General features: G+C 34.4%; 1 protein-coding gene across 2 annotated transcripts in view; it reads right to left on the minus strand.

The window, feature by feature from the left end:
- LOC131670744 (semaphorin-2A) overlaps positions 1 to 25,490 on the minus strand; it is a 545,588-nt gene that overhangs the window by 352,635 nt on the left and 167,463 nt on the right. For both annotated transcript variants that reach the window (XM_058946635.1, XM_058946626.1), the window contains exon 3: positions 14,285 to 14,336. In XM_058946635.1, the coding sequence (XP_058802618.1) occupies positions 14,285 to 14,336 (52 nt within the window). The remainder of the gene's footprint in view (positions 1 to 14,284; positions 14,337 to 25,490) is intronic.

Genomic DNA, 25,490 nt, shown 5'->3' on the forward strand with positions numbered 1-25,490 from the left:
TATGTAGAAACAATAATACTTCGTTAATGAATACTAATTTTGTTAATAATGCCATTTGTCACATGTTTGAAGAAAATAGGTATGAACTGAACGCTAAAGAAATAGATAAATGTAAGAACATTGGCCTTACAATAGTTATAAAGAACTGGTTATCTCTCACTCCAAGTCAAACTTTGATCACTGAATATGCCAGATGGATAAATATAGAAAAAGTGAACCGTAAAATAACTAATGCGAATGGCGACTTTGATATTTTGATAACTCTGAGCTACATACTTGGATTCCCTGAGGACTATCACAAAGTCCTAGTGAATATGAAACATGAATTAATTCTCATAAGATCGAGTACCGACGTAAATACAGTTTATCAAACGAAGAAGACCGTCAACTGATGTAACACGTATCGAATGGCTTATGCTCTATGTGACTGTATCGAATGCAAAGAAAACACGTCTACTCGACTTTATAAAAAGCGAACGGAGTATTTTAATGAGTTTTCGTAGTTGGGAACTGTACGAATATCCAGCGGTGGCTGCAACCACAAATCACGTATGGACAATTAAAACGACAAATTAGTTGGAGAAACCACGCTGCGTCATCTTAGCCTTCCAAACTAATCGAAAAAATGAACCAAATTCTAACGCTAGTACATTTGATCATTGTAACATCAGAAATTTAAAACTGTACCTCAACTCTCAGTGCTGTCCATATGGTAATCTCAATATCGATTTCAGTAAAAACCAGTACGTAATGTTGTACGATATGTATGCCAATTTTCAAAACGTATACTACGGTAAATATGCCAAACCGATGCTCAAAAAACTCGAATATAATAATTATATGCCACTCGTAGTGGTTAACTGTTCGAAACAAAACGAATCATTAAAGACTGCTCCAGTAGATGTGCGCTTGGAGTTCGAAACCAGAGAAAATATGCCCTAAGGAACCACAGCGTATTGTCTTATTCTACACGATAGCATCGTTTAGTATAATTCGATAAATGGAGATATGATTCGATAATGGAGATCAGCTCAGTGAGCTCATACCCCCTGAGCTGAAGCCTCTCATGTTTACCTACTACTGAGATCAAACAACATATATGCCAAGGAATCGCAATGCGCAATAAATCGCGACAGTACTTAGTTTCGGTTAATGACAGAGACGATCGCCATCTGCTTGTCCAGGGCGATTCTCTCGAAGCTCCCACTGATGTACGATAATATGTCGCCTCATCGGTGCGAAGCTATAGAATTAAGATGGCGTAAGGCAATCTGAGTCAATAACGCTCGGTAGGCCTTGAAATCTCGCACTAACTCGTGGATGGGAACGATGATGAGGTCAGCTACAAACAGAGATGTTAGGAGCCTCACGGACCCCAAGCAAGTATCCAAGTGTTTGCTTAACCCATTAATACCCAAGCCGAATCTAGTCGAGATAGCCTTGAAATAACTATTGGGTTCATGTTATAACTCAAAAATAATTTACACGTGTTTTTTCTTTTTGCATTTCCAATTGTTTATAAAAAGTTATTTAAACAAATTGACAAAAGTTTTAGTTTTTTGAAAAACTATTTACGGCAATCGATTCTATGGGAAAAACCAAGGCGAAAACCTCTTTAGCCTTTTATCATACAATTGTAATTAGAAATCATAAAGCAGTTTCCATCATTTGAATTTTATGAACCGAATGTGAACTAAAAATAACTTGAAAAAGATTTTCTACGGTTGTACTAAAATAATCACACCATCAGTAGAAATTCCTCATAATTTTATAATTCTTTCTAATTTTCATTTCTATCTTCATTTCAAATGTAAATCGACTAAATAGTTCGGTGTCATATACTATTTCGACGATAGCTTGTCACTCAGTGAAATAGAAGACGATTCTATTATATTGAATAAATTACTGATTTTGTTCTTTTTATATACTTCAATATAAAACTATAATACCATAACGAGGCGAAGAATTGCTGATTTGAATGAGATGGTTGACGGTGATGATATAGATGGGGACCATCATGTTGATATTGCATTTCTTCCAACAGAGCATGAGAGCTCAGATGAAGGTTCAAGTAATGAAGAAGAAGAATATACTTCATTTCGGCCGCTTCCTACAGGATCGTATAGACATATAAAGAGTTCTTATACTAGTGACCAGAAATTACTAGAACCGAATCATAAGTATGATTGGCGTGATAATGCTTTGAATTGACCAATGATGATTTAGACCGATTCATCGTGATCATTATGATTACTATAGTCAATTCTAGGAAAAAGCAGTCTGACTATTGGTCCAACAAACGACTTTTGCAGTGTCCAATAATAAAAGAACTTATGCCAAGGGAAAAATTTGTAAAAATAAAAAAAAACATTAGGTTTTATAAACTTCAAGACAAAGATGAAAAAGATAAAGTCTGGAGAGTCAGATATTTATTTGAATTATTTAGGGAAAATTGTATGAGATATGGATTTTTTGATTATAATTTGTCAATTGACGAAGTTATGTCAAATATTTTGGAAGATTCAGCATCAAGCAATGCATTAGGAACAAACCTATAAGATTTGGGATAAAGCTATGGACACTATATTCTTCAGATGGATATATATATATGGGTCAAAATAATACTTTTCGGCCAAACCGTGCGCGGGGGGTCAACCGATTTCGACGCCAATTTTTTTTCATGTTCCATTGGTTGAAATATGACTCTTTGAATTTTTAGAACTAGATTTAGGGTCCCTAGAATTTTTCAAAGTCTCAAAATCGAACCAAAATCGCGCTTAAAATGATCATTTTTGAAAGACCACAGAATGGTGAGTTTTGATGCTAAAATATTGTGCCACAGCTCACTCTCTTCCTTTTTTCACGTACTTTTTTTGGTGTATTTCAAAATTAGCTCATGTAATCAGGAAGCATTCAAACGGACAGAAAAGTAATATACGTTTTACTCGATTTTACCTCATCTTCAAACCCCTGTAAAAGTGTCAATTTTGAGTTTTTTTGATCACATAAAAGCTCATCTGTTTGGTCTTTTTAAGACGAAGAAAACTAGCTCTCGCACGTTGAAATACATAAAAAATTGACGGAGATACGGCCTTTCAAAGTTGGCAATTTTAACAAAAATCGCATTTTTCGCGATTTTCAAGTGATGACTAAGATGCGTTCGCCTATTTCGATCGAGCTGAAAATTTCAGACAAACTCAAAAAAATGTTCCCAAACAAGGTAAAAATTGTCGGGAACCGGATATCGAACCCTATCATACAGTGGGCGGGCATCTCTTTTTATCGATTTTTCAGCGTATCCCGATGATTTTTCAAATCATTTCTAAATAGGAATATGAAAAACATTTCCGTATTTATCACTGGATAACTGAAGATTCGGTTATTTTCCCGGTTATTTTCAATCTGGTAGCTTCAACTCATTCTACGAAAAAAAAAAAAAAATGGTAGAACGAAGTAAAGTCTGATGCTCTATCAGAATTCCAAAGTGAATATTCGGATGATCCCTACAAAATAGTCATAGTCAGTCAGGTACTCATGCGCATGCGCAATGCCTGTAGATATGTACATTGAGGTTTTTAGTTTGACATTCGATTGATATTGAAGTCAATTTTGATTACCCATAGATATCAAACCAGTTGTCAAATTAATACATTGTTCATGCAAATGAATTGGAAAGTGTGAGAAGGTACCTCGGTATCTAGACTCATCCTTATTATTGTTAAGAAATCCTAATGATAACGCACAAATAATTCTATCAATTATTTCAATGAATTTATTCCCGCACTATCGAATTATGTAAGTTAATTTTTTTTTTTTTTCAATAATAACTTTTGACGTAGTTACATTCTATTCTACAGCTGTATTCATCGTTGACATAGCAATTCTAGCTTTTCAATTCATAACATGCTCTCAGTCTTGATTTAAATACATAACAGTTGACTCAATAAAAAGATAATATTCTGATTGCAAGTAGTGATTTCAAATTATTAATTTTATAATTGTATGATACAGAAAACAAAATGTCTGATATCGACAGTTGTGTTAGTGATTTGGTCAAAGACAAGTGCCATGCACAAAGATTCCGTGCTGATACAAGTATGCATAAGAATAATAATTTATCAGATGAAGAATTACAACTTCTGTCATTGAGGGTACCTGGTATAGACAATATTGAAACTAAATCTATATGTGATTAGCACTATAAGAAATATATTAAATATTATTCACTGGATGAGAAACATTGTTGTGATCCATGCAATAAACATGCCAAAAATGTCACATCCCCTCTGATTATTGTTGATTTAGAATATGCAAAAGATATTAAGAGAATATGTTAATATGAAATGGTACCAGGAAAAAAACTTTGTAAAAATTGTTATAGCAATTTTTTGAAAGAAATCAAAACATTCAAAGAACAGTTAAATTTTTGTATTGATCCTTTTGAAAAGCATAGGAGCAAAATTGATGAAAATTTAGTCTGCTTGAAGCAAGAGTATATAGATCATCTAGTGAATATGTGTAATAAGAAATTCACCGTTGAGCATAAGATTTGCAATATTTGCAGTTCACGTTTGGATGATTGTATTTTCAAATTAAAGCAATGCTCTCCTAACTCATTATTGGAATGCAGTGATGAAGTGAAAAAAATTGATGCTTCAAAAGACACACCAGACTACTCTCAAAGCTCTTCTGGTTCTGAATTTCAATCAGATAGTCAAAAAAAAAGGAAATTTGATGACATGCTTGAAATTTTTGGTATACCTCCATTCAAGCGTCAAAAGTTGTCTAACGATCGTACAATAAATGAAGGTGTGAAAATATTACAGAATGTTGTTAATCAAGTTTCAGAAACTTTTGGAAATATCGCTAATGTAAAATTGCCAGAATATAATATTACAGAAACATCTGACGAATCTGGTTGGTTCAGAGAAATTGTTTCGAACATACAAGAAAAATATCTGGTTCCTTCAACGACTTTTAATGAGAAAATTTCTTTACTAACTCTTTTGCCTAAATGTTGGAAGTTGGCCGATGTAAGACGTCATATACCATGCAGCAAGTACATGTTTGGCGAAGCTAAAAAATTGAGAGAAAAAATGGGTAAGCATCAAAACCTCATGATTTTGTGTATATTAGTCACATTCATTCACTTCTCACTTTCACGAAAATTAACACATTTTCTATTGCAAGAAAGCTAGATAGCTATTTTTGAGAATTTTGAATACTGATTACATATCTATGGATTATTTATGATATAATTAATAATAATATATGAGAATATTCCAAAAAGTACTACAATTCGTTCACCGTTTCGTCAAAATTTCAAACGATGGGTGCGTTTTTGGACATGAAATTTACTCGTTCTATATACTATATAAAACCAGAAACCACACTGGTACAAGCCCGGAAACCTTTGTGATACCCTTTTTCTGCCCATCAAATTAAAAAAATTAATTAAAAAATAGATCCAAATTTGCATAGTTTTTAAAATTTAAAAAGAACGATCAATGATAGACTCAATCTGAATTCAAATTCAGATTCTACGTTAAGGTGCCTCTCTACCCAAGAAAGAATTTTGTTTGTTATTACCTTTAACTTGGATTACAGTTTACCCATGTATTACTACACATTTTGTAAAGTTACTTACCAATTTTCAAATGATTTCTATGATTTCCCATGGAGTAATGTTTAATAATGTGTTTTTTTTTAAATAAAAATGGCCAATTTCTCAAAAAATACTTGCGTATGCCATTACACTTTTCACCTTTACCAAAATTCATGTATATTCCAATGCGTATAAAATAGACAGTAATTTTTTCTAAATTTTCATTGACCAATTCAATGTCTATAATTAAATTGTATGATGTAGTCTATGTAACATTATAAAATTTCTATACTTTTCACTTATGACCTTTGGCACCAAAAAAAACCATCGATGAAAATCCAAAATCTGAAAAGATGATCCTTTTTCAAAACAAATGTAACCGAAGCCAAAATTATAGATCAGTTCATATTTCTTCCATACGCAAGCACTATTTTGAACTAGGGAAAATAAGAAACTGAGAAAACTCATATTTAAAAAAAAAACAATTTATTTGATTCTCCACTCAAATAATGATTAGGAAAAGTATTACACATTCAACTTCTTCATCACAGATTTCATCAGAATGATTAATGGCATTCTCTCAGTATCACAGCTGTCTAAATCCAATTCCAACGCAATTGATATTCACATCATAACAAATAATTTTAGACAGAGAGAAAACATTGAATCCTCCTCACAGTTATTATAATCAATTCAATTTCAAACTCCCTAGCTGCATACACACTTTTTCTATCATTGCTACACTCGAGTAAGAACACATTATGTTAAACATTCTCACATAAACTACTGTATATTCTTGTATAGCCAATACAAAATAAAATGTATTAACTAAGAGCACTTTCATAAATTAACAAATATTTGGGATGAAATTCATATTACTTGAATCACCTTCATTACATGAATCTAAATTAACCAGATGAACAAGTTTATTTTCAATCACACTTTTTTAAATCAATTCTGATCCATGCTTCTTGAGGTTGATACTTATTACCTATCAATCTACCTATTTCCACTCATTCTAAACAACCACCAATCTTCAAATTGTTACAGATTAGTTTGGAGAAATTTGTTCGTACCACTTTTTCATTCATGCCAAGGTGCATGAATAAATTTCGTTTGACTAAATATTAGTAGAATAATTTGAATACCAATATATGCGTTGATGGAGTTATAATGAACATATGATTTCTTGTTTACATCAGTCAGCTGCCTGAGCTTGTATTCAAATTGAACCATAGAGTACAAATGCAAGAGATCACAATCAAAAAAGGAATAGTGGCAGTCAATGCTGCTAGCAGTTATTATCGAAAGGGGGCGCTACATTAACATGAAATCAAAACTGCAAAGTATTTTTATTATTTCTGAGAACAAAATTTAAAAAAAGCTGTGATAACTAAAAGATTATTTTTGCTATTTTTAACTATTTTATTTTACAAAGTTTATGGAAAAAAAATAAAATTCTGTTTTCATGATCAATTCATGATTTTTTGCTGATTATCATAACATTTTCAGATTCATTAGGATGAAAGGAAACATAATCTGTAATAAAAAAAAATTGATTTTTTGAACCAAATTTGGGTAGAGAGGCACCATAAAAAATACATCGGATAATTGTATTCTGTTATTTTTTTCGTGAGATTTGGAGACGTACACCCAACGTGGATTGAATCGCGACCCCCCCAGTTAGGTTGGTATGAGACTATGAGTGCTACTTTCAGTCCGTAACGGTGGTTTTCAGATCGGCCATAGTATAACACTCGTTCTTAAATTATATAATTAAAACCTAAAATCAAATAATCATGCATCTAAATTCATTGTTCGGCAAACAATTAATTTTAAACCTAAGAACAAATTAGTAACGTTTTAGCTTTTTATCGTATCTTAAAACGAATTTTCATTTTTGAATTTTCCCGCGGTTTCTTCGTTCAATGCAACGACGGAATTCTCATACCAACCTAACTGGGGGGGTCGCGATTCAATCCACGTTGGGTGTACAAGCTCTGAGAACATTGGCGGCGCGAAAAATCAAAAAATCCATGAGTAAAAAAAAAAAATAAATAGCTTGAATCGCCGTTTACGCTTCTCAAAGTTCTTGGAAGGTCAAAATTTATCGTATACAAAAAGTATAATATAATTTTCGATGTATTTCTATATGTAGAATACAAATATTGACTCAGATCATCATTATCGAAATTTCCTTATTTTTAAATTAAGAAAATCCGGCAAAAATGCGGAAAATGAGCTATTTTGGAAATTGAAGAAATCGAAGTTTTCGGCCAATATTCGTTTCAAGGCATGAACGCCGCCAATATTCATGAAAAAAATAATAGAATACACGTTTTCGATGTATTTCGTGACGTAGATTTCGAATCTGGAGTCAAATTAATTATATCTTCTATCATTATTTTTTAAATTACAAAAAACCAAGAATATTGCTTATTTTTTCATTAATTTTTTTAATTTGATGGGCAGAAAAAGGGTTCCACAAAGGTTTCCGGGCTTGTACCAGAGTGGTTTTTGATTCTACATACTATATAGAATGAGAAAATTTCATGTCCAGAAGCGTACCCATCGTTTCAAAATTTTGACGAGACGGTTAGCAAATCGTAGTACTTTTTGGGGGGATATCCTCATATATATTAAGGAAACTCAAAGGATCATGAAAAAATGCTTATTCAGAAAGTCTTTATCTAGATTATCGTATCTCTCTAGTAATAATATATGGATGGAAATAAACATTGATGAAGTTATAACGAAAATCATGATCCAAAAGGTTCTCTCAAATCTTCAACCTTCTATTTTTTTCTAAGCTCTTTACAATTCGTGGCAATTAATTTCTTCATATTTGCTACACTTTTATAGGTCCGTTGGGTAAACGCAAAAGAAAAACTTATTTCAGATATCAAGCTGAAATTAGACAGGAAATTGTTGATTTTTATTTGGATGATACTAATAGTTCGGAGTGTAGTGGAGCCAAAGAAAAAATTAAAGTTAAAACTTATGGTGAAGAATCAGAAATAGTTTAAAAGCGAATAATGTTGTATGATCAAGAAGATTTGTACAATAGTTGGAAGGAAAAAACAACTCAAGCTAATATTCCATGCTTAGCATTTTTCTGTCAGTTACGGCCACCAAATTGCTTTTTTGCTGGAGAACCTGGTACGCATAATATTTGTGTTTGTAGCGAGCATCAAAATGTCAAACTCAAAACTGCAGCTGTAAATAATAAAATCAGCTACAAAAAAGCAATGGAAGTCTCAGTTTGTTCAATGGAAAATAAAAATTGTATGTTGCGCAAATGCCAACAATGTCCATCTAAAGAATCCGTGTCTAATTTTTTGAGTGCTGATGTCGATATTGAGAATAAAGGAAATGTGAAATATGCAATTTGGGATACTGTTCAAATAGAAAGTAAAAACTCAGAAAGTTCCTCTATGAGCAGAATGACTCTTGTAGAACATAATGAGCCTTACAAAGATGCTCTAAGAACCACTTCTGAAGATATATACAATTTGACACAACATCATTTCATTTCGTCTAAACAGAAAGAACATTACTGTCAATGCCGCAAAGAATTAGACCTAAATACTGCAGTTTTCGTCATGGACTTTGCTGAGAATTATTCCTTCATTGCTCAAGACTCACCTCAAGGGCTTTACTTCAATAATAAGCAGGCTACGTTATTTACTGGGGTCTTGTACTATAGAGATATTGATACCAATGAGTTTTCATGCCAAAGTTTTTGTGTAATCTCAGACACTAAAACACATCAAGCTTATTCTGTGAATGCATTCCAAGAAGCTATTTTGAATGAATTAAAAAAAGAGTTTCCTTGGATACAAAAATTGATATACTACAGCGACGGAGCTCCAATACAGTTTAAGAACAAGTAAGATATGATTAAGTTCACTCAAATATCCTAAAATTGTTACCAAGAAGTAAAAAAGTGTTTTTCTTTTCTGAAGATTGATTATCTTTTAACTGTTCAGAAAGCTCCTTGAACTTTAAAAGAATCTGAAAATAATCATTTATAAAATAAAGATGATAGTTCTAGGAATCAAAATAACAGGAAAGAGCTTAGAAGATTGGTCGTACCATAATAAACCTCGATCGTATTTTTATATTTACTCTACAGTATTTGACTAATGAATATGATTAAAATTTATTAATTACATCATCTTTCGAGCCAAAGATATTTCGAGGTATAGTTTTCAATTGAAAAAAAAAATCTGATGAAGCAGTAATGTTAGTTTCCGTTGATTCACATGAATACGTATTTGAAGCATAAAAAATATTTTGAGTACTTGTTCTCTATAAAATATGTGTGTTATAATCAAGACTTCAATCAACTGTCAATAATAATTTCAAAATCAGCATTGACCGTAACATTCAACCGTAGTGGCTTTCCTGTAATAATAATGTGATTTGAGATTGAAAAAATCAATTTTGGTGTAAAAATCCATTCCAATAATGATTTTAAAACAATTCAGAAGCAGCAAGGTATGATTATTTTATTTTTTTCAGAAATCATCTGATTAACATCTGCTACCATGAAAACGATTTTGGCTTGAAAGTTATTTCTTATAACTTTTTTATGACTTCTCACGGTAAAAGCGCAGCAGGTGGTATAGGAGCTGCTGCAAAACGGAGTGCAAGAAAAGCATCTTTACAAGGCACCTGTATTTTGAATGCCGAACAGATGTATGCTTATCTCAGTGAAACTGACTCTGATATAAAGTATGACATAATTAATCATTTTGTTTATCATGACATTTATACAATTATAATGTTTCAAAAATATTTCAGATACTTGTATGTGAGTGACAAAGACGTTGAATCGAAAGGCAAGAAACGGAGTTCCAGATTCAAATTAGCTAAGACGGTCAAAAATACCAGGCAATATCACTCTTTTGAACCAGTCAATACGGTGACAATGAAAGCCAAACTATATTCTTATGATACTGAGTACGATATCGTCAACATAGCTTGAAAATAAAGAAAATAGCCCAATTTTTTTATTTCTTTCACCCATGAAGGACCTTCCTACGTTGACATAGAACTTTTTCGATAATCCATGATCATGTATTTCTGACCGCGATTGATGGATCTGGCGGTATGGAAAATATAAATTTACTATACTACAAACAAAAAACATGTATACTTTTTAATTTACAAAGAAAAAATGAATTTAAAGATTTTTAAGCTCGCTTTAAATCAAGGCAAATAGTGAAATACGCTGAAAAATCGATAAAAAGAGATGCCCGCCCACTGTATGATAGGGTTCGATATCCGGTTCCCGACAATTTTTACCTTATTTGGGAACATTTTTTTGAGTTTGTCTGAAATTTTCAGCTCGATCGAAATAGGCGAACGCATCTTAGTCATCACTTGAAAATCGCGAAAAATGCGATTTTTGTTAAAATTGCCAACTTTGAAAGGCCGTATCTCCGTCAATTTTTTATGTATTTCAACGTGCGAGAGCTAGTTTTCTTCGTCTTAAAAAGACCAAACAGATGAGCTTTTATGTGATCAAAAAAACTCAAAATTGACACTTTTACAGGGGTTTGAAGATGAGGTAAAATCGAGTAAAACGTATATTACTTTTCTGTCCGTTTGAATGCTTCCTGATTACATGAGCTAATTTTGAAATACACCAAAAAAAGTACGTGAAAAAAGGAAGAGAGTGAGCTGTGGCACAATATTTTAGCATCAAAACTCACCATTCTGTGGTCTTTCAAAAATGATCATTTTAAGCGCGATTTTGGCTCGATTTTGAGACTTTGAAAAATTCTAGGGACCCTAAATCTAGTTCTAAAAATTCAAAGAGTCATATTTCAACCAATGGAACATGAAAAAAAATTGGCGTCGAAATCGGTTGACCCCCCGCGCACGGTTTGGCCGAAAAGTATTATTTTGACCCATATATATATATCCATCTGAAGAATATAGTGTCCATAGCTTTATCCCAAATCTTATAGGTTTGTTCCTAATGCATTGCTTGATGCTGAATCTTCCAAAATATTTGACATAACTTCGTCAATTGACAAATTATAATCAAAAAATCCATATCTCATACAATTTTCCCTAAATAATTCAAATAAATATCTGACTCTCCAGACTTTATCTTTTTCATCTTTGTCTTGAAGTCGTCAGGAGACGAGACGGAACGCGCACGTATGAAAACGAACCAGTGGATGATTAGAACCCGCACACTCAGCTGCTGCTAATAAAGATCAGAGTTTTTCCCGAGTTTTCTTGGAGTGCTAAGAGGATTAGCTATCGATATCGCCTGACAGAGTCAACTGATAAGGATCGAGAGGAGCTGTGCCTGACCCAGACCAGAACGACTGCGTGCTAGTGTGTGTGAGTGAGCAGTTTTGCCATCGAGGGTGAAACTGAAAACGCGAGATACCTCGTAACAAAGACTGACTTTTCCGCAACTAGGGTGCGAACGTTTACTCTCGTGCTACCGTACAACTGCTAATAAGGTAAGTTGGCCAGCTTAATTCCGCGATTGCTATAATTGTTATTGACTAATCTTTCGTATTTCGTAAGAAGCGTGCATGTATTAACCCGGCGAATAAAGAGCGGTGAGCGATCCGACACTGCATGTTATTGTTGCGCGCGCGTTTTGTAAACATAAACACGCGGGCCGAATACATTGTAGACTTTAGAGGAAATAAACGATCTCGCATTTGATATTAACCGTAATTTTGATATTATCCTTTTGTGTTAGTAGAAAGTTGGTTGACTGACACCTGTTCCCTCCTACTCTCCAATTTTTAAATTTGAACGTGTAGATAATCCCGCACGCTCTTCGATGCGATCGTGTGCATAATTAAATAAACGGATAGCTACCCCGTTACAAATAATTAAAAATTATTATTATTATATAATTAGGATTATTATCCTATACTTAATTATGGGAATAATGTTTAGATATTAATTTTATTTTGATAATATATTTATTAAGAAAATTTTGAATTTTCAGTCATAAATTCATAAATTCTAAAATTCTATCAGTAAATTCTGAAATAATTCTCCGATACTTTGACTAATTCTAAGATATTTTTATTTTTGAGAATTTGTTGTAAAATATATAGTTTTCGTGTAAAAAATTAAAGTTTACTCAACGTGAAATTAGTATTTATTTGGTACCCTGCCGTTTATTATTTTCGTTCGTCCATATCAACGTGAATCGCCTCAATAACAGTGCTCACTTCGCCGTTCTTGATGTCCACGTCAGCTACAAATTCTAAGATGCAATTGCGGTGACCAAGACTTTCCTTAAGCATGAAGTTTAAAACTCATATTTCTCATTAAAGAACTTAAACTTTTTCCATCGTGAACGTGGTGTTAAAGAGTTGGCCTCTACAACTGGAAAATCTTCGATGTAAAGATATCGGCTATTTCGACTAATCTCTTCGATAATCACTCGGAATTTTTGCTTATTGAAATAAAAATATCTACATTCACTCTACTTGTCAAGGTGATTTATTCATAATCTTCCGGACTTGTCTCAATACTTTTTCGACACATTTGATTCCTTTCTTCCGCACTACGATAATATTTTAAACAAATGACCTCAATGCTGACTACAGTTCGTCAACCTCGAATGATGTTGCTGTATTTTAAGACCAAATTACTTTAAAGTAGTATATGAGTTCGTTCGAAAAGTAGCTGGAATACCTTCATATCCACGCTAGTGTTAATCTACGTCATCGAACAAGTGATACCTTTCAAAAAAGTTCCCATTTAACGGAATAACGCATTCTTAGTAGCTTATCAACTTTTTGAAACAGTCCTGGAAGTCGGTTTTCGGCATAGCCATCAGTGTACTCATCGTATTTATTTGAATAGTTTCTACGTTGTTAAACCGATTTATTTTGCACACACACGAGTGATTCTCAGTTTCTCAGTTAAAATTTTCCAATCAGTGGTTTTAGAAATTTTAAGATCATATTCTAGTTTCCACATAGTTAACCGATGATCTTCAATCGTGAATTACACAAGATCGATATTTTTCAATGCGGTTGTGCTTGGAGGAGGTCCGGAACGCGAGTCACTGTCAACAAATAAGCGGTCACCTTTAAATCGTTTTTACCGTGCATATATCTGACTTTTACCCATACAGTCATCTCCGAAAGCCTTTTGCTTCATTGTAATCGTTTCCGCATAAATCTTCCGAAGTTTAAAGCAAAACTTAATGCAAATTTGCTATTCAACTTTTTCGTTCATTTTTAGCAATAAACAAATGCAAATGACCGAAGACGTCTTGTCATAAACTATGGTATCGAGCAACTTCTTGAAGAGTTGTAGCTGACTGTGGTATTCAACAGGGACGCTCAAACGTTCTCACACGAAGATTCAAAGGTATTCCAGATACTTTTCGGACACGTCTTGTGCATTGAACCTACATGACAGTTTTTCAAGTAATCGACCGTTGTTCATCCTTTTTCTCATCAAACGTGACCTAGTTATTTTTCATTTTGCCCATTCTCAAGTTCCATTCCTTGACGATTATAATTAAATTGAATTCGAGTGTTAACTTTTGATGCATCAGAACTCTTCTGTTATCTTACTTATAGTTTCTATAACTCTTATAGAATTTATTATATTATTGTTTTAACAATTGATTGTAGTACATGATTTATAGAAAAAAGGTTGGTACTACCTTACCTCGCAATTTGAGTGACTTATATTACTCAAAATCAGTTTGAAAATCTTATCCCTGTAACATAAAAAATATATATCATTTAGTGTCTATCATTGTTTCCATTTTATTTAAATGGATTGATTTACTCATTTATTAGCATGCAATTTTAAATTACTATTCGTTTCTTAAAAAAGGCTGGTATTATAAATATTTCCGTAACGAAATATATACTTAATATCATTACATATATTTTTACACAATGATTATACAGACTGTCTGAAAAGTTTCAGGACAGCATGATAACTTGGCGGAAACGCATTTAAAAAAAATATGTTTCATACAAAAGTTTATAGGATTTTTCTCCAGTTATTCAATAGTGAAAGGAGAGTCGGTTTTTACAATAAAATTTGCCCGCGACTATATTTACTTATTTACGCGGGAATTTGGTAGGCAAAATACTTCAGCTACTGAACAATCAACCGGGCTGGCAGGTTGCGATTTTCGTAAGTGAGAAAGCTTTAGACGGGAAGAAGAAATAACTTAAAATTTAATTACATAGCTTACAAAAAATCCGAAACCATCTCTTTATTATAATAACAATAATAATAAAAATATATATAAAGAGCAAAAGAAATTACAAACAAATAAGTTTACCGGGCGAAGCGGTATTCCCAGAGAGGTGTTCAACCGCAATCCTTGTTCGCAAAAGGTGTTTAACAATTCTGCACGGCAGGCAACGGTGAGCCTCTTCGGCAGACTCGGACAAACAAAGGTCGCTCAGTGGTCGTAATTCTGCGCACCGCAGATCACCCGATTGTCGGAAGTTTACGACATCACAACTATCATGCGCGCACTAGAACTGATTCTAAGGAGCAAAAAGAGAGAGAGAAGAGCTCACACTGTATCGGTTGCGCCAGCTGCCACATCTTTCCTTCCAATGGGCTCAGGCATCGGGGATTACGGAGCAAATACCGATAGTTGTGCTGCAAAGGCCAAGGACGATCCAGCTCACTAAATCACCAGCCAACAAAACCAAAACGAAGATTCCTGCAGTAATCCTCAGCGTATACCGAATTCACACCAAAGTCCTCCATGCTGTAACCAACGGTAACTTCTCGAGCCGAATCTTCACGTACAACTCTTCTCTTCTACCAACTATGACCCAACCCTCGTTCTTCATCCTTTGCTCTATTATATATTCTCTCCTCCCCTTCCGCGCGCCTCTTCGCCTTTACGACCTGCCAGAAGCTGTGCAGCTCTAATCGTTCCTAAGCTGCCAATCGGCCACCTCAAACGATCTTTTTCTCTTCAAGGTAAAAAAATGGGATCCCATTCGATAAACTCAATTTCACCTTAATAATACCCATAAATAAAACCTTGTTATTAATAATAAGATTGCGGGTTTATTAAATATAGATATTGGCTTAATTATTTAATGACCTTTCTTCTCTTTCCCTTCTCGGTTGCCATGAGCAAGAACGCCTCATTTACATAGGTAATAAATAATTAGTGGCAGCGGGTTATTTTGTCACATGGCATCCCATGTGGGTCTGGCAATCGAGAGACAAAAGAGAGAAATGGTCAGGTCATAAATTTTATAAATAGTGGTCAATTTGTTTCTTTGTATACTAAGGGAAAAAAATTGTACGCGTAGAAGAACGTTCGGAAAAGAATTTCGAGTTCTCGGTATTTTGAATTTTTTGTTAGTAGTTGCCAGTGACCTTTTATTCATAGCGGAGTCGGGTGACCGCGTATGCGTCATTGAGTCGCTTTGACGCTAAATACGAACGCATTCTTTTTTTTTCGTTTAGATTCTTCGTAAAAAATTTTAAAAATAAAGAATTTTACCGAGATGCTTATTTAAATAATACGGTAAGTTAAATTTTGAAACATAATAATTTCTTTCTTGAAGTTTAAGCAAGACAATTTCTTTCCGGCTTATAGCTTAGAAAGGTATCAAGTTACGCGGATCGATCGAGATTTGTATAACCGTATAACTTGCGTCATAGTTAGCATACGAAATTTCATTTTTAGAAGCAACAATATCGTTAGCATATAAGAATAGGACAGTCATGCGCAGGTCATTACGTGATACGCATGCGAAAAAAGTTAAAATGTTAAATTGACTCCTCAGAACCAGCTATTCTATTAGAGTTAATCTACACGGTGATGTTGAGAAGTTACGTGCCCGGTATTATCGGTATATGTTATTAAAAGAGCGACCAGATTTGCAGCCACCCTTGCACATGGGCGTTTTTGCGTCAGGCCGAATTTCTGATAGGCTGTATATCAAGCAACAGGAAACAACGGTAATTAGCGCGCGAATCGCGAACCTTAGCGATGAATCTACAATAACTGCAGCGCACTTGGCGGCCGAATTACTACGTAAGTAAGAGCAGGCGATACAGGTGAGAGCAGATGTTACCACTCCTTCCGAGCAAAATCGACCGCCGGGCAAAAATGCAGTTGTGTCCGGTATTAACGGGACGCTGCCGACAGCAGCTCGCTTGCCGTCGGATAGCAGAACCGAACGCACACGCGAACAAAAAGAGCAAGATCAGGGTGAGCATAGTACTAGTGCGATAAGCCTAATCTGGGGTGCCGTCACAGCGGTACCGCATTGGATATACAGGCGGCAAGTGCGACAAGGCATTACAGATGGTGCGAGCACAATATTTAGGGTTGAAAGAGAGGCGATGCACAGTAGAGTGAATCAAGCCGAGCAGCAAGCTTCATTGCCGCCTCAGGCCAAGTCACTCGACGACCGCGCGGCGCTAAACGTGCCAGCGGTTGCGACTGAGTTATAAGCTCACGCGAACGTACCAAGCAATAGAGCAGGTGGTACAATCCTCTATGCCGATTCAAGTAGATCGGCGAGCACAAAATATCTCACGCCAAGGATAAGTTCTTGGGTAGAAGATTGGAAGCGTGAGATACGGGCAACTACTAGAGAGGAAACGAGAATACCAGCTTCGTTAGGAGAAGGGTCAGTAATAAGCGAGAAAAGTATAATTAGTATGAGTGGGCCTAAACAGAAGCAGGCGAAACAGATAGAAAACATTAGTGGGAACGACTTAAGTGCAGGTCTATCGGATACTGATAGTTGCGACGCTAATAAGGTTAATACGTCACGAAAAACTAGGCAGATTAAAGCAAAAAGGCCGAGCAAAGAGAGTTCTCCCCCGAGAGTCAAATATATAAACGGCATACCGGTGAAAGGAGTAAGCGCGCTCAATATTTGGTCTCTTCGTTTTTCCGGCAAAGATAGTACGAATGCGCTAAACTTTTTGTTGGGTTTGAGCGATTGCCAGCGCTATTATGGCATCTCTGATGTAGAGATGCTAACAGGAATAGGCACCGCGTTCCGTGATAAGGCGCGTTCTTGGTATGAGGTTAATCGCGGTATATGATAGATACTGAAAGACTTTAAAAAGAGTTTAACAACCCATTAATACCCAAGCCGAATCTAGCCGAGACAGCCCCAAACTAACTATTGCATCCATAGCGAAGGTAAAAAAACAGTTACCCGTGTTTTTTCTTTCAGCGATCCCAATTGTTTATCAAAAATTATTTAAACAAATTACCAAAGGTAACAGCAGATTCTGCAAAATATTCAGGAATGGTTTTTTCTATTATCTTTGCAAAAATTGGAGAAGTTAAGTAATTATCGAAAAATAAATGGTATTTCTGGAGGTTTTCTTTTTCAACGGTTTCCAGTAAATTTTGAAGGAATTTGATGATCACTCTTGATCCGAAACAGACGGAAACTGAAAGGTTTCGAGCATCTGTGCTCGATTTACCTGTACAGATATCGAGTTCATATATACGAGGTGTGATCAAAAAGTAAGGTGAATTTTGAAATTTAGCGGGCTACGTCCGTTCGATCTTCGACTTTTTTATTTGATTTGATGTTATATTTATGATCGGCAATCTAAAAAACCCCCAAGTAGAGATTTTCAAGTTGATACATTTATTTTTTTTTAATTTCTGCCGCCATTTTGAATTGAAAACTTTGGAATTCCGACGTTATTTTTGTAATCAGCGACCCCAAAACCCCCGAGTAGAGATTTTTAAGCTGATATATCTCTTTTTTTCAAAATTTTGGAACCGCCATCTTGAATACGCCATTTTGAATTGAAAATTTTGGGATTTGGACTTCATATTCGTAATCAGCGACCTCGAAAACCCCCGAGTACAGATTTTAAAGTTAATACACTGATTATGTTTTTCAATAATGAATTTCTCCGAAAAAAATGACATTGTTTCATGTTTGTTTATTTATATAACAATTATAATAAACAATTTTGCCAAATAAACCATTTTCCTATGTTCTCTTACTAATAAATTAGTATATGAACAAGAAGAAACCGGATGTAAATACGTTAACAATTGATTAACCCTTTTCCTCCCAAATAACACAAATTTTTTCTTAACTTTCATCCTCATATCTTTTAATGAAAAAATCGTATGAAAAATTTATCAAGCATCATATTTTATAGATTTTGACCTCCTTTTTCGAATGCCGTTAACAAAATTTACCTAAATTGTAAGTCGGAAACGTTATAGGCCGGTTTTCCGGAAAATTCACAAATTTTTCGCGTTTTTTTTTCTAAAAAAAGTGTATTTTGAAATGGAAAAACATTGCACACACCATTGGAAATACTGTTATCGGTGTTATAGATGTCTTTTCTTTCAAATGCCGTTGGATTTTTTCCGAAATTCTAAATGGCAAACACAAAATGGCGTTCGAAAGGAAAAATTTTTTTTTTAAACTTGAATTTTTTCGAAGTTCAGTGAAAAATTTCTAAGAACAAAAATGTCTTAAAATTAGTCAAGAAATACTCTCAAATTTTTTCAGATTTTTTTACAGCGAATTTAGAAATTTCGATTTTCCGATTTTCCACGAATTCGAAAATTAACTCGGAAAATTCTGAAAAAAATTGATAGTACTCCTTGGTAAATTTTAAGACTCTTTTGTTATTATGAATTTTTTTATTGAGTAAAAAATTAATCAATTTTATTCCTAGTATACATTTTTTTCAAATTGGTTTCACAAAATTTTAAAAAATTTCAAGTCTAACAATTATTTTTTTTTTGCTATCCTCGCTAAAAGTCGATTTTCCAGATCGCGACGCGATAGGACTTTAGGCGAGAGAGTTAATTTTCGAATTCGTGGAAAATCGGAAAATCGAAATTTCCAAATTCGCTGTAAAAAAATCTGAAAAAATTTGAGAGTATTTCTTGACTAATTTTAAGACATTTTTGTTCTAAGAAATTTTTCACTAAACTTGATAGTTTTGGAGAAAAAAATTCGTCAAGTTTAAAAAAAAAATTTTTCCTTTCGAACGCCATTTTGTGTTCGCCATTTTAAATTTCGGAAAAAATCCAACGGCATTTGAAAGAAAAGACATCTATAACACCAATAACAGTGTTTCCAATGGTGTGTGCAAACTTTTTCCATTTCAAAATATACTTTTTTTAGAATAAATAACGCAAAAAATTTGTGAATTTTCCGGAAAACCGGCCTATAACGTTTTCGGCTTACAATTTAGGTAAATTTTGTCAACGGCATTCGAAAGAGGAGGTCAAAATCTACAAGATGTGATGCTTGATAAATTTTTCATACGATTTTTTCATTAAAAGATATGACGATGAATGTTAAGAAAAAATTTGTGTTATTTGGGAGGAAAAGGGTTAAATAGCGAAAATGTGAAGTCAAGTTGGTGGTAACCCACGTTACCACAGTGCAACAAAGGGTTAAAGAGTAATAAAAAAGAAAAAAAAACCAAAAACACTCAACGATCCGTAAGAAATTAACGGGAGGCCAATGGAGAGTATTAAAGAGATTGTTGAAGGTCCTACCCGGATTTATTTCTCAAGAAATTTATGAGCGACAGAGGAAAGTTCAATTTGAAAAAAACCGCTTCAAAATCAACAATAACAAAACACTCTGTAATAACAACAACGAAAATTCAAGCCAAAGCGTAGGGGAAGTTACCACATCTCCCATTGTGAGTCCACCCCTACCAAACTTGGAACAGCGCATCGAGCTCTTCAGGCAATGACTATGCGTACATGACCTAGATCGGGATAAATATCGAATTTGTTTCGATAGATTCATTAATAAAACAATAATCCCAAGAAAATCCGAAAAGATATTAAAGGACAAATTTAATATCCAACCCTGTCGTGTAGAATTGTCACAGCTGGCAAAAAGGGTGAGAGCACAGAAGCCGAAAAAAATAGAAAAAACTATAAATCAATCACCGGAAATACCCACAACACCTGAAGCACTCTTATATAGACCCACGCCTATTAACATCTTAACATTAGAAAAAAAAATTCGGAAGAGAGAAGCGGAGATAAAGCAAATTAATAGGCAACTAGATCCTCGGAAAAACAGAAAGGTCCCAAGAATAACCAAGAAATTAACGGAGACTCAAATTGAAGAACTCTTTACACCCGATCCGAAGGTAATAGCGATAATTGATAAGGTTAAAAAAAAATAGAGATTAATATTGTGATTGTAACTCCAAATAATAATAAAAATATGTATATAAATACATAATCTTAACTCTTATTTTAATCCATATAATACCTTCTATCGAGACATTTTCCATGGAACTTTGAGTTTTATTTTTCAAAAAATTTCACGAGGGAGTGGAAAATCTGAATGATCAATTAGTTAAAACTGATAATGCATCAAATAAACGTTTCGAACTCTAAAAAGGGAAATACTTCCATCAATGACAAGTAGTATAAAAAAAAATATTTAAATAAGTATCAAGCCTAAGTTAATCCTTTTCGTCTATGAAAGGATATGTAATAATATATGTATACATACATTTGCGAATAAGCAATAAGATTTGTCTGAAGCTTCTATAAAGTACAGATTGATTAAAAGAGTTCAAACACGTAGTCAATCTAAAAATGTTGCTTGGACAATTGGAGGAGAAACTGGTGGATTACGTCGTTCCGACGAGTTTGTTGTCCAACACGGTGAGAACAACTCAAATCTTGTTCCTAGAAACAGAGCAAGATCTAGTGAAAATTTATATCCAAGTCTAGGTCAGTTTGAACGGTTAAGCCGAGAATTAGATAGTATAAACTCAAGCATCAGTGACGACCTAACCCAGGCTGGAGCTAAAGCCACGTTTTCTGACTCTGATCTAGGAAACACCTTCCTAAAAGTACCTAACGAACAATTGGCCGGATTCGGCATTGACTTTGAAGCTTCTAAGGAAGAAATAATTGAAATAACTGAAAAAAAGGCATACCCACAGCCGGACAGGCCATCATTTTAAAAGATGTATTGGAGACCGTTCCTACTTTTGATGGGAGTCCTGAACAATGGATACCGTTTACGGAAGCCTGCAGAGAAGCCGCAGGGATGCTACCAAAAGCTTGCGAGCCGGATATTGTCAAGTTAATAAGAGGTAAATTAGAGAAAGAAGCCCGTAATACCATCATTGGGATGAATTTTGAAACAATTGAGGAATTAATCAATCATTTGACTAATTTTTTTTCGCCACCGTAGACAATAAATTAGTTGCTAGGAGAATTAGGCAATAAATTTCAAAGGGACAATGAGAAGGTCCTATCGTATTCAAATAGAATTCGCCTACTTGGCGTAAAGATTCTTGAAGCAAAAAGGAAACTCGATAACGTTGAAACTATCTCCGAGCAAGAAAAACAAAGTATTCAATCCAACGTCCATGATTGTTTTAAAGGTGGACTTCGACCGGAGATCCGGTTATATTTGCCTGCAAATACCACATCAGATACTATAATTAAGGAAGCAATCAAGATAGAGAGGGAATTAGAAATTCAAGATAATTTAAGGGGAATAACACGTATATCAAATGCTCCAACTAAGATTAACCTGAAGTTATGCCAATTATGTAAGGCCAATGATCATGATACACTCGCTTGTCGCGCAATAGAAAGAGTCCAAAAACAGTGCACATTCTGTAAGAAAAGGGGCCATGAAGAAATAGAGTGTTTTGTTAAATTGAAACAAAATACACAAGTTTGCCAGTTATGCGACCGAAAAGGACACTTTGCTCGAGAGTGCCGTGGACATTCAAAATGTCAATTATGTCTTAAAACCGGACATATTGCAAAAGATTGTCGATGGAAAGTCCATGAAAATACCATAAGCAATATAGAATGTCAATTATGTGAACGATCAGGGCATACTGCAAAGGATTGCAGAAATTCATTAACAATGAACAATTTCAACAACAATAGATCTCAGTTCGTGGATAAATCTAAAATGGAATGTCACTTTTGTAAACGTAAAGGGCATTTTATTGCTGATTGTTTTAAACGGCAAGCTGCATTAATGAACCGAAACTCGAATTCGGGAAACCAGCATCAGTCCTCGCAATCGAGCGCGTTGACGAGGACAATTACATCTCCATTGCTCCCGAAAGAAGAGAACGAAGTATCCCTTCGTCTGATTGCATAAATCAAGGAAGGATTTATGCCAGGGTTCCTTTAGTTAATGCAAATTTTTTGGGAAAAACAAAATTGAGAATAATGTTAGATACTGGATCTGAAGCTAACATTCTAAAAGAAAACCTGGTAAAGAATTTTTCAGAGTACATTGACAACTCACAACGTCGTTTACTGAAAGGAGTAGGATTGAACCCTTTTCCTACAATCGGAGTTATTAAACTAGAAGTATTTGATATACCCACAATTTTTCATTTAGTTTCAAGTGATTTCCCATTGCCTTGTGATGCTATACTTGGAGTAGGTTATTTTTCAGAAAATGGGATTACCATAGACTATGTTGCACGCCAATTTTTAGTCGGCGAACACTCGGTACCTTTTCAAAAATCGGACGATTATGTTCATGCACATTTCTGCTCCGTATACAATGTTAATGCAAATGACAAAATAACACCCCGAATTCGTGTAACCAATCCTCCCACAAACACTCAGGAATATTTTTTAATTGATACAGGATCAGAAGTGAATCTAATTAAGAAATGATTATTACCAATAAGCAATGGTATCGATAAAACTAAAATAATTAATATTAAAGGTATTGGAGATGACCTACAAAATACACTTGGCACTACAGAAATTAAATTGTTTGGCACAAATACCATTTTCCATGTAGTTGAAGATGACTTTGACATGTTGCATTAAGGCATCTTGGGAACTTTATTTCTCGAAGATTCGAAGGCAGTTATCGACTTTGAAAGTAATACTTTCAAGGCACAGACTTTTTGCATGCCTATGATATTGAAGGACACTGACATAGAGCCAGCAACTCTAGCCATGCAAAATGCCGATAGAATAGATAAGATGTTAAAAGAGCTTATCCCAATCGACAAACCAATTAAGTTTTCGCCAAAGGAACAAGAGTTTTTAAGTTTGCCTACTAGTTGTGTACATGAAATTTCTAAGGGAGAAATATTTCAAGAACTTGATGTAGAAAACTTCGAGGACTCAGACGAAGCTAACCTGGCTGATTTGATCCTAGAGGATAACGATGGCAACGCTAAATCCAAAATAGAAGATTCTTTGAAGCTCGATCATATGAGTAAGGAAGAGAAGGATTATACGATTAACTTAGTAAACGAAATTAAAAATGTATTTTACCTTCCTAGTGACGAACTACCCGGTACTGATTTAGTTATGCATGAGATAAGAACAAAAACGGATAAACCAGTCAATTGTAGGCAATATCAATTCCCTCACGCTATGAAAGACAAGTTGAAATATCATATTGATAAGCTTTTAAAGGCGGGAATTATAAGAGAGTCTAATTCATCTTACAATACTCCAATATGGATAGTACCCAAGGCTAATGATGAGAATGGAAGAATGGTGCTTGATATGAGAGAACTTAATGAGGAGCCAATCGACGATTCTTACCCTATTCCGAATATTAATGGCATTTTTGATCAAGTAGGAGGTGCGAAATTTTATACGATTCTAGATCTAACTATGGGATTTTATCAAGTTAAAATGCACCCAGAGCATGCTTACAAGACAGCATTTAGCAAGCCTTTTGGCCATTACGAATTTGTAAGAATGCTATTTGGGTTGAAGAATGCCCCGGGTACATTCCAAAAATTAATGGATTCTCTATTGCGAGGACTTCAAGGATTGGATTTGTTTGTATATTTAGATGACATCGTCATATATGCTAACACAATCGAAGAACATGATAGAAAATTCAGGTTATTGGTAGAGCGGTTGAGGAAAGCTGGATTGAAACTTCAGATTAACAAGTATAAATTCTTGATGCGTCGTGTTACCTATCTTGGACACGTTATAAGTGAAAATGGGTTGGAAGTTGATCCAAAAAAGGTTGAAGCAGTTAAAGAATTTCCTCGACCTAAAACTGTAAAGAACGTTCGCCAATTTTTAGGTCTAGCCGGATATTACCGACGCTTCATCAAAGACTTCGCAAAAATAGCCTAACCTATAACAAAATTATTACAAAAGGACGTCAAATTTGAATGGAATGATAAAGCCGAGAAAGCTTTTAATGAGCTTAAAATAATGTTGTGCAATGCGCCATTACTACAATTTCCTGATTTAAGCAAAGGATACAACATAAGAACCGATGCTTCTGGAATAGCAATAGCAGGTATTTTATCTCAAGGTCCGATCGGCTCTGATAAACCTATTGCCTATTTTTCACGAGTTCTACGTGGCCCAGAACTTAATTACGAAGTTTATGAAAAGGAAGCTTTAGTTATTGTACAAAGCATAAAAGCTTTCAAATCATATGTCCATGGGAGACACATAACCATTATTACTGATCATCAACCTTTGGTATGGTTTAAAACAACCGACCTCAACACCAGAGTACATAAGTGGCAATTTTGGATCTCGGAATACGATTATGAGATAATTTATCGTCCGGGAACCTCTTATGCAGATGCTGACGCCTTATCAAGAAACCCCATTGAGACCACTCAGGTCAACGCTATAGAAGACTTTGAAGAGTATTCCGACCGTGAAATAGTTAGGAACCTTATTTTTTCCGTTAAGAATAGTTTAACTAATAAAGAGTTAGAATTTATGATAGACACAACCTCCTCAGTAAATTTTATAAAGCAAAGCTCAGTTCCTGAAGGATTGTTACATCGATTGAATAAAGTTATAGTATTACAAGGATTATTTACTGAGGATATAGAAGTAAAATTTAGTATAGTAATAGCTGTATTAGGTCGATCTACGAAATTTTATATTATAGATGAC

Source organism: Phymastichus coffea, unplaced genomic scaffold (assembly GCF_024137745.1).
Source record: "Phymastichus coffea isolate CEN01 unplaced genomic scaffold, Cenicafe_Pcof_1.1 PCOF00009, whole genome shotgun sequence".
NCBI classification, from domain to species: domain Eukaryota; kingdom Metazoa; phylum Arthropoda; class Insecta; order Hymenoptera; family Eulophidae; genus Phymastichus; species Phymastichus coffea.